The sequence below is a fragment of the Myotis myotis genome, unplaced genomic scaffold (genome assembly GCF_014108235.1).
Source record: "Myotis myotis isolate mMyoMyo1 unplaced genomic scaffold, mMyoMyo1.p scaffold_m19_p_49, whole genome shotgun sequence".
Classification (NCBI taxonomy): domain Eukaryota; kingdom Metazoa; phylum Chordata; class Mammalia; order Chiroptera; family Vespertilionidae; genus Myotis; species Myotis myotis.
This window is the reverse complement of record NW_023416356.1, coordinates 134,518-144,959: the sequence shown is the minus strand read 5'-3', so window position 1 is coordinate 144,959 and position 10,442 is coordinate 134,518. Positions and strand designations below refer to the sequence as shown.

Here is a 10,442-nt window from a genome sequence, read left to right as displayed (position 1 = left end):
GGGTAAACGGTAGCTCATAATTGCCCCCTATTAACAATGATCAGGGGCAGCGGCGGGAGGTTTATGGCGTCTCCAGCAAAGGCCGGCTTTGCTAAGTGGAAATTTATTATCCCACCCGTTCCGCACGTCTCAGCGGGTCGGGGAGCCCCTGATAGTGCGGGCGTGGCCCCAGGAGCAGCTAGTGGACTTTGTCTGGGAGCTTTTGGGAATCAGAATCACCCCCCAATAAAGCCACTGGGGGGGGGGGGCGCGGTTTCCGGCCATCCACGCGTGTGCTCGCCCAAATGCCAGCGTCAGGGTGACTGATGGCAGTGGAGAATGCGCACTAACCTCCTGGTGACCGCTCGGGGCGGTCGGTTCCCGGCACGGCTGGGGCCGTGGGAAATCCCGTTAGAGGTTCACCAGGTGAAGACGCACTCAGTGATGTGCCAGGGGCTTGGACGGGCTGCAGGCTCATTTCCTACAAAGGCAACCGGCTCGGTCAGCAGGTGTGGGCGGCTCCCGGGAGGTGGGGTTCGAGGAGCACCCCCTCCCCCGGCTTGTGGCTGCAGGTGTGAGCTGCTCACGATAAGGTCGGCAGGTAGCTGGACCTCCCGAGAGCGCAGAGCCCTGCGGAGTGGAGCCCGACGGGAATGACACTAGACGTTCACGGTTATGATGACGTTGACTGCACCTCTTGGAAGACCAAGCGTGTAAAACGTAACGGGAGAGCGCACGCATGTCCAGCGAAGGGTTTGCAGCAGGAGCTGGGGGCTCTGGGGGGAGGAGGCCAGCGCTCCTCCTCGGCTCATGGTGGCTCCTGCCTCCTCTCGGGGGGAATGGCGCGGGCAGGACAAGGTGTCCGCTCGCACAGACGCGCCCCGGTGAGCAGAAAGGCGGCAGGAGCAACGGGTGGAGAGAGAAGCCGGAGGGAGGCGGGAGGAACGATGCGAAATGAGAGGACAGTGGTCCTTCGCAGTCCAGGGCCGTGGCCCCTGTAGCGGGTGGGAACCGGGTCCTGCCGAGGGCACGCGGGTGTTTGTCGCGTCTTCCTCGGGCCGCACGACAGGAGCTTGAGCATCCGCTGCTCTGTTTGGCCAGACCTTTCATGAACTCACCCGATGCCTTTATTGCACTCACACCGCCCGCGGGCCGGGCGTCCCCGCCCCTGAGTGAGGACAAGGAACCGTGAAGTATGTCAGGGGCAGGAGGTGGGTTCTTGCAACACGTGAGCCGCGAGGTGGCGCCGTCTAAAATATAACGTTCCCAGTACATTTCGGAAAAATCCTGAGTGACAGCCTCCCCTTACTACCCGGCTTCCACCCGCATCGCCGTCATCCCCGTGTGTGTCTAGGCGCACGTGCACACGCGGTCCTTAGGGCAGAGGGTGCGTCCAGCAGGTGCGGGTGCAGACTTCGCTCTGCAGGTGGGAGGGAAGCGGAGGGAGCCCTGCCCGCCGGCGGGCACAGAGCGAGGCGGTGTTTTCCCTCCTTATTTGGGGCCGAGTTGAACCACCTTCGTCCTCAGGACTCGGTGCTTTCTCTCCCACCCGAGCGGGTGCCTCAGCGCCGGTCCTGGAAGATCGCGCCATCGGGGCAGCTGGAGGCACATGCTCACCTGGACGCGGAGGGGAAGGTGGCGTCCTGGTGAGTCCCTTCTTGTCCCAAACCCGCAGCTATTACACACCCGTGTCTGTGGTGAACACGGCGTCCGGCAGGCCCGGTTGGACGCCCTCACCGAGGGCCGCTGAGGGCACACCCTCGGGTCTCGAGTGCTCATCCCCAAGCTCCCGGTGACGGGTGAGGATCCTGGCCACTCAGGACTCCCCCGAGGCAAAGAAACACAGTGCAGCCGCCTGGAGTCTGTGCAGGCGCCTCCCGGGAGGGTCCCCGCCCCGTGCATGCCCCAGGAAAGCAGGGACAATGGGGCAGGTATGGGTCTCAGCCTGGCAGCCAGGCCGGGGGCAGCCAGCCCCTGACTTCAAGAAGGGGCCGGGGAGAGCTGAGGAAGGAGGCCCGGAGCAGCAAGGCAGCTGGGAGGCTAGGAGCCCCTGCTCAGACTCCAGGGGGCACCCCAGAGAGAGAGGGAGCTGCCCCACAAAAGACCGAGCCCCGCAGCACGGAGAAGCCAGCCATGGGCACCGGACTGGCCAGGTGACAGGGCCCAGGTGGCGGGGCTCTTGGGCAATCTGTGTTGGCACCATGAGCAGGAAGTGGCCCCTCGATGCCTCCAGTCGCTGCCACACAAAGAGGCTAAGAGAATCTACTCCTGTGCCCTCGGGCGAAGGTGGGGAGGTGGCCCAGCCCTTCCTTTCCTGGAATAACCTGCGATGCCCTCCCTTCCCATCACCCCGTCCTCCGGGACCTGCGGCGGCCCCACGGCGTCTCGCTGTCCCTTCCTCCCTCCCCCCTCCGAGGCCTTTCAGGGGCCGTGACCTCGGGCAGGAGGCAGGAGGCAGGAGGCAGGAGGCAGGAGGAGGAGGTGGCGGGCCCTCTCCTCTGAACCTAGGCAGGTGGCCTGATGGGGCAGGAACAGATGTTGGGCACCTGCTCTGGTTGTCAGACATGGATCCTGTGCTGTTGGCCGTGATCGTGCTGTTCTGATGAGAGAAGGCACATGCTCACCCGGCTCGGGGGGGCGCACGTGGGACCTGGGAATGCTGCCCGTCCTCCCCACCAGGGAGCTCCTGTTCTCACGGAGAGATAAGCACCTGTCGCAGGGACAGAGCCGCCAGCCCTTTGCATGTCACTAAGCCCTTTGCAGACCCAGCCCTCGCTCTCCCGCATTCCCTGTGAACTGCTGTCTGGCATGCCCTTTGCCTGCTCCCCATGTGATCTCCGTCCTTCTCCCCAATATAAGCAGCGGCTGATGGGGGGCAGAGCGGGTTTTTGTGGGTGACCCCCTGCTCCCTGTGCTGCCGGCAGAACTGGATTAAAGGCTCATGTAGGATTCAACCCTGTCTCTGCTTGGCTGGCTCCGGTGTGACAGCCGGCCCGGACCCCTTGGTTTGACTTCCTGAAACTGTGCTCTCATCTGTGAAGTGGGGGGAAGGAGAAGGAAGGCTGTGGTGTTGGCTGCGGGCCTTGGAGTTCTGGCTGCCGTTCTGTCAAACACTAGACTTTGCTAAAGTGGGTGCCATCAGACACTTACGAGATCTGGGGACCTCACCCCCAGAAACATCAAGGACCTTCCACAGCCTCGGCGAGGCCCCCCAGAACCAGGGAGTCCCCCAGGGCAGTCCCCCACCGGGCCCAGCGCGGGCAGCCCGTGTACTGGAGTGATTTCACGTTTGCGTCTAAAGTACAAATATTTATACAAATATAACTCAAAGCATGACGTTCTAGTTCTAAAACATGATGGGCGCGGCTCAGTGATCAAGCGTCAACTTATGAACCAGGAGGTCACAGTTGGATTCCTGGTCAGGGCACATGCCCAGGTTGTGGGTTTGGTCCCCAGTGTGGGCCGTGCAGGAGGCAGCCGATCCATGACTCTCTCATCATTGATGTGTGTCTCTCTCTCCCTCTCTGAATTCAGTAAAAATATATTTTAAAAAAATAAAACAGTGCTGTGTCGTGTAATAAAGATTTGAACTGCCCTGGCCGGTTTGGGTCAGTGGACAGAGCGTCGGCCTGCGGACTGAAGGGTCCCAGGTTCTATTCCAGTCAAGGGCACAGGCCCAGATTGTGGGCCCCATTCCCAGTAGGGGGTGCAGGAGGCAGCTGGTCCATGGTTCTCTCTCATCATTGTTGTTTCTATCCCTCTCTCCCTCTCCTTTCCTCTCTGAAATCAATAAAAATCTATTTAAAAAGAAGGTTTGAACCTCTAAGTATGTAGGCACTGCCAGGCACCATCTCACAGACCTCCCGCTGCCATCGATCCGCCCTCATCTGTGCCAGAGGAGGGTGTGAAGGTCCGGATTGCACCATCCTGTTCGTCATCGGCTCTCCGAGGTCTCGGCGCGTCTCCCGCGGTTCCGTCCCGAGGCCTCAGAGGCGGGGCCCCCCTTGTGTTCTGATGGCAGTGACTTTCCATTGCCCGGTGGATTCCTGGGGAGGGGGGTCGCCTTATTCCTCCCCTCGCTGCCCAGCCTGTGGGCGTGGCTGCGCCTCGTGTCCCAGTCCACATGTGGCCTGTCCTTAGGGAACTCGGGGGTCTCTGGCCTCCGTCCTCCTCCGAACGCCACCGGGGCTCCCCATGTCGCGCAGAACGAGACACGGAGGCCTCGCTGAGCCAAGACCGCTGCTTGCACCCTGCGCTCGCTCTTCCCAGGAACCTGCGGGGCAGCCGGGTGGCCGCCCAGAGCCGATCCCCTGGGGCCCACACGCGGGTGCGCATCAGCATCACCTGGGAGTTCAAGAGACAGCCCAGGCCCAGCTCAAGGCCGGTGGGGGGTGGGGGTGGGGGTGGCGGGGGGAGGGGCAGACACCTGTATCTTATTTTTACTTTTTAAAAATTTCAAAAATATTGTTATTGATGTCAGAGAGGAAGGGAGAGGGAGAGAGAGAAACATCCATGAGGAGAGAGAATCATGGACCCGCTGTCTCCTGCACGCCCCCCACTGGGGATCGAGCCTGCAGCCCGGGCCTGTGCGCTGACCGGGAATCTAACTGTGACCTCCTGGTTCCTAGGTCGACGCTCAGCCCCTGAGCCCCACCGGCCGGGCTGTATTTTGTTTTATTTATGTACTTACTGGAATTTATCTTTATTGTGGAAGGTATTGCAGATGTCCCCCCCCCCCCCCGCCCCCAATGCTTCCGTGTCTGGATCTGTTTTGTTCGGTTGCGATGATTCCTCTCCGCCCAGCGCAGCCCATGGCCTCTCGTTGGGGGTCCGTCCCGCAGCCCCAGGGCCGCCCTTACACGCGGATCCACGGACGACAGCGGGCGGACTGAGCCCTGCCTGTGGGGGTTTCCGTGGTGAAGGCAGCTCGGGGGCTGGAGGAAGCAGCCTCCTGATCCCCACCCCGGAGGCCTCCACGCCCGAGGGGGGGGCGGGGGGCAGTGGGAGCCGGCGGCTCTCCTCACCCAGGAAGCCCTGGGCCTCCCCCCCCCCGCCCCTGCCCATGGAGCAGCTCCCTCACAGCGGCTGCAGGCGGCGGGGTCGTGGGGAGACCCTGTAAGGCGGCGGCGGCAGGTGGCATGGGGAGACCTTTGAGAGGTTCGGTTCGTCACTTTTGGGGCTCGGTTTCCCTCCCTGGAAGGTAAGGGCATCGCTTAGCTGCCCCTAAACTCTCTTTTTCCGCTGGGAAGACCCGTCGGAAAACAGTCCTTTCTCACATGTGGGCTTCACACCATTGCTGACATGGAGTGGACTTGGAACAGGAGCACCAGGGGCTCTGCGGATGTGGGGGACACAGCCCCCTCTGCGGATGTGGGGGACACAGCCCCCTCTGCGGATGTGGGGGACACAGCCCCCCTCTGCGGATGTGGGGGACACAGCCCCCTCTGCGGGTGTGGGGGACACAGCCCCCCTCTGCGGACGTGGGGGACACAGCCCCCTCTGCGGACGTGGGGGACACGGCCCCCTCTGCGGAGTGTGTAGCTTTCTCCCTCCCCCTGGTTCTGAGGAGAGAAGGGACCAAAGCTGACCAGGGGATTCCTGAGAACATAGAGGGTCAGGTCAGGGGAGGCTTCACCCTCACCCAGGCCAGGAGGGGAGAGCAGCCAGGAGAGAAACAGGAGATGGCAGTGGGGGACTCAGCGAGGGGAGCGAGGGGTGTCAGGGGGCTCAGCGAGGAGAGCAGGGGTGTCAGGGGGCTCAGCAAGGGGAGCAGGGGCATCATGGGGGGCTCAGCGAGGGAGCGAGGGGCGTCATCGGGGGCTCACCTCAGCCCTCCGCATGCCTCTCACTGAGGCCCCGGGATCTTGGGTGTAAGTGCTTCACCTCGGGGAGGGGAGGAGCCTCAGTTTCTCTGTGAAGTGGGGCAGCGTCGGCTGAGCCTCCCCCAAAGGGCGTGTGTGACCTGAGGTCAGGGACAGGCCGAGCGCATGTCCAGCCGAGAGCGAGGCTTTCGTGTTACGTCCACACGCGCTGTCTGTCTGCACTCTGGCTGGGTGTGGGTGCCGGCTGGGTGTGGGTGCCGGCTGGGTGTGGGGTGGTGGCTGGGTGTGCGGTGCCGGCTGGGTGTGGGGTGGTGGCTGGGTGTGCGGTGCCGGCTGGGTGTGGGTGTGGGCTGGGTGTGGGTGCCGGCTGGGTGTGCGGTGCCGGCTGGGTGTGGGGTGCCGGCTGGGTGTGGGGTGCCGGCGGGGTGTGGGTGTGGGCTGGGTGTGCGATGCCGGCTGGGTGTGCGGTGCGGGCTGGGTGTGCGGTGCCGGGGTAGAGGCTGTGGTCCCCGAGGTCACAGGGAGGACGCTGGGGGTGGGGCACTAACAACTCAGACCCAGCCGGGAGCTCGAGAAGACGGGGGAGCGGGTGCCCGTGCAGTGCCCGCGGCTGAGACAGGCTCCTGGGGCGGCCGACGGCAAGGACTGAGGGAGCCTCTTCTGCTCGCAGGGGAAGGTGGGCCCTCCCAGGCCCGGCGCTTTCCGCAGGAGGAACGGAGCGGCGCTGGCGGGCGTCCAGTGGGGCCCCGTAGGCCCAGCTCGCTGTCTCGGGAGGGACCCGGGGGATGGAGGGCACGGCCGCTGCCCGGCCTCGGGTCAGAGCGGCTCCTCCAGGGCAGGCTCTCCCGGCGGGCCTCCCCCCTCCCCGCGCTGGACCCCCTGCTGCTCATCTCTGAGCCGCGCAGAGGCACCTGCAAAGCTGCGGGAAAGCCATCCACCCAGCGTCACCCATTTCCTCTGCTGAAGTGGACAGTCAGGTGTCTTCTGGGGAATGCATGTGCGCGCACACACACACATGCACACACACACACTCATGCACGCTAGGCACCATACATGCATGTACATGTATGCATACAAGGCACCGTACATGTGTACACACAAACAGACATGCAGAAGCTCATTCATGCACACACTCATGCACATACAGGCACCATACATGCATGCACGTGCATGCACACACACACTCACACACGCTGGCTCTGGGGGCCTCGTGAGTAACAGGAAGAAGGAAATGTGAATGAACCCTTTCTCACTCAAGGAACTCACCTGAGGGGCGGCCCCAGCCTGGCTTCCTCCTCCGGCCGCGCACAAGGGGCCCATTCTGGCCGCGGCTCTTGGGCTCGGCTGACCCCACGCACTTTTGTTCCCCTGGTTTGGCGAGAGCTGCGGCTCGTCACTGCCCTGCGTCCTCAGAGCCCCTTCCTTTGTTCCAGTTTCCTTGGGTTTGAGTATTTGTTGTTGTTTCAACACCACTCGTCACGGCCACGGCAGGGCTGGCAGGGCTACGGGTGAGCGAAGCCGTGGGTCTGACGGCTTCCTGAGACCCATGTGGCCCGCTCTCCGGGGGGGCCCGGGGCAGCTTCCCGGTCCCCGGCCACACCTGCCACCTGAGGGCACGGGGCACAGCCGGCTCTCAGCCGGGCGGCGAACTGTGACCCCCTTTTTTATTTATGTTTTAAAATATATTTTTATTGATCTCAGAGAGGAAGGGAGAGAGAGAAACATCCATGATGAGAGAGAATCATGGATCGGCGGCCTCCTGCACGCCCCACACTGGGGATCGAGCCCGCAGCCCGGGCCGGTGCCCTGACCAGGAATGAACCCTGACCTCTGGTTCCTAGGTCAACGCTCAACCACTGAGCCACGCCAGCCAGGCTGTTTTTAGTTTCACTAAAGAAATGGTGGCAGCCTGTGTGAGGCCCTTCTCCCTGTTGCTCTTTGTTAGCAGTTACATGTACGGGGGACATCTATATATATACAAGCCTTAGCGACTGTTACAACCAGACGACCGGCCGGTAGCCATGACGTGCACTGACCACCAGGGGGCAGATGCTCAATGCAGGAGCTCCCACAGCCAACCTCCCCTCGGCCAGCCCTGATCAGCCCGATAGCCGGCCAGGCCCAAGGACCCCACCTGTGCACGAATTCGTGCACTGGGCCTCTAGGTGATTAATAAACCACACAGTCTTCACGTGGGCAGCTCGACGACGCATGCTCTGAAGACGGCACCATGTGCCCACCACCCACAGCCATGGCCCTGTGTCACCATAGGGCTGGCCCTGCACTGCCCACCCCCTCTGGTAACCACCGAAGTACGGTCTCTGTCTGAGTCTCAGTTTATGTCCCACATGTGAGTGAAACCATGTGCCTCCGGACTCTTTCTTCTGACTTGTTTCGCTTGATGTTCGTTCTAAGGTCACCCACGTTTCACAAACGGCACTGTTTCCCCTTTCCTCGCGGCTGAGTGCTAAGTGTTCCCAGCGTGCGTGTGCCCCCTCTGCATCCACCCCATCGAAGGACACGTCGGCTGTCTCCTGTCCTGCCGCGTGGAGGAGGCCGCAGTGAGCGTGGGGGTGCACATCTCTGCGAATAAGCTTTCAAACGTCTCGGGGAGAAGCCCAGCTCAGCGTCCTGCTCTTCGCAGCCGTTTTCGTTCGTGAGCAGCACTCTGGCCCCTCTCTTCCCCTGGCCGTGCTGTTGAAGATGCTCTGGCCAGTGGGCCGGGAGAAGGGGGCCGCCTGGGAGGGAGCTGCTCTGCTGGGGGTCCCCCAGGGACCCCCTCTCCCCACAAGAGGAAGACCTGTCTGTACGGGGTCTGTGACCCACACAGAGCTCCCGGGACAGGTGGGCCCTGGCGCGAAGGGCTCACCTGGTGGCAGGTGGCCCAGTGTATTCTTCCTGGTCCAAGACCTTCCTGATGCGGGGACACCACCCCGTCCCCCCCGGGACACGCCCGGCAGCTTTGACTGACAGCTGGGCTCCCTCCACTTCCTTCTCTGCTTCTGCTGAACAAAAGCTCCCAATCCCTTGTTGTCTTAGGGCTTCGCTGCTAACCACAGGGATCAAGGACGGGTCAGCCACGGGAAGGCGTGCGACGGTGAAAGCTTGCCCGCTCTCAGGACGACGTTCCCGGTCTGAGCTGGGCTGTCCACGGCTGCTCAGGGTTACCTGGTGGGACCCTCGTGCCTCGTGCTCACTCAGGCCTTGTTCCCCGTCCGGTCTCCCCACTCTTGGGTGCGGGTGACTCCTGTAGGGGTTACTGTCTCAGGGAAATTGCCAAAGGCGTCGGATTTGGGTGCTTTTCTGCAGGTTCCCATGGCAAGTGGTGTTAATACTTCCAAGGGGGGTGAGGGGGAGAGATCTGTAATATTATCAACAATGAAAAATACTTTAAAAAATTAAATAAATACAATAGCTACAAAAAACACCCAATAATTTTCCTCCATAAAAAAATATGAATAAATAGCCCAGCCAGTGTGACTCAGTGGGTGAGCATCGACCTGTGAACCAGGAGGTCAGGGCTTGATTCCCGGTCAGGGCACAGGCCCAGGCTGGGGGCTCATCCCCAGTGTGGGGTGTGCAGGAGGCGGCTGACCCGTGATTCTCTCTCATCATTGATGTTTCTCTCCCTCCCTCTCCCTTCCTCTCTGAAATCAATATATTTAAAAGTGTTTACAAAAAACCTTGGAGAGGGGCTGTGCACAAGGCAGGGGGAGGTCAGGGCTGGTTTTGTGGGTTTGCGAGGTCCGTCCCAGCCCCGTGACCGCCAAGAGCAGGATCCGAAACCCCGTGAGATGTCAGGTGGCCCGGCCGGAGCCCCGGTCCTCGGCCCTGTGCCGTGGGAATAGTGTGAGATCCAGACGCCAGAGCTGCTGCTCGCCCGGCCACGGCCTTGGCCTCTGTGGACTCGCCCCAGCTCCTCCCGCCCCGTCTGTGTGAACGCTGCCCTCGCTCTCCCAGGCGAGGGGCCAGTGTGTGGCCCTGCCAGGCCCGCCCGGCCCAGAGAGGGGCCTTCCCTTTGGCACCGGGGCTGTTTGCCCAGCAGCCCACATCCTGCTGGGGCTGCCTTCCCACGAGCTCACCGAGTCCTCGGGGGCGAAGATGGGGCCCCGCGGGCCGCGTGCCAGGAGGAAGTTGGAAGCGGGTCCCTCAGGTCCGCGCGGCGGCAGGTGGGAGCAGCCGCTGATCCGAGCGGCATCGATCGCACACGCCCACGTCGTCCCACAGCTCAGCCGGACCGTTACGCTTCCCCCTGTTGATTTATGGCATCAATAGGAAGGCCATGCCCAGGACACGCCTCCTGGAGGCTGGAACCCGTAAATATCGAGGCTCCGTGTCCCCCGGAGCAGAGCCGGCACCATGGGGCTCCCCAGCGTCACCCTGGTAACGTGTCTGCTGCTGGGCCGCGTCCTCCACGCAGGTACTGTCTCCTCTGCGGCTGCTCAGCTCACGGGCAAACCCCACTCGCGAGGATTCGGGAAGGAAGCGCTTTTCTGGTTGTTTCCGCCTGAGAAAGGCCAGGGTCGTGGTTAGACGAGGCCGGGGGCCGCGGGTCAGAAAGGCTCCTGCAGCGAGGAAGGGGCACCAGGCCTCCGCGTGGCCTTGGGGTGAACGCAGACAGGGGGCGGGAAGCCGGCCCTG

At 62.6% G+C, this 10,442-nt stretch overlaps 1 protein-coding gene across 1 annotated transcript in view; it reads left to right on the top strand.

Moving 5' to 3' along the window:
* The first annotated feature begins 10,160 nt into the window (after window positions 1–10,160).
* DMBT1 (deleted in malignant brain tumors 1) overlaps window positions 10,161–10,442 on the top strand; it is a 94,251-nt gene continuing 93,969 nt past the window's right edge. The window contains 1 exon segment of the mRNA XM_036307632.1: window positions 10,161–10,221. Within this exon segment, the coding sequence (XP_036163525.1) occupies window positions 10,161–10,221 (61 nt within the window).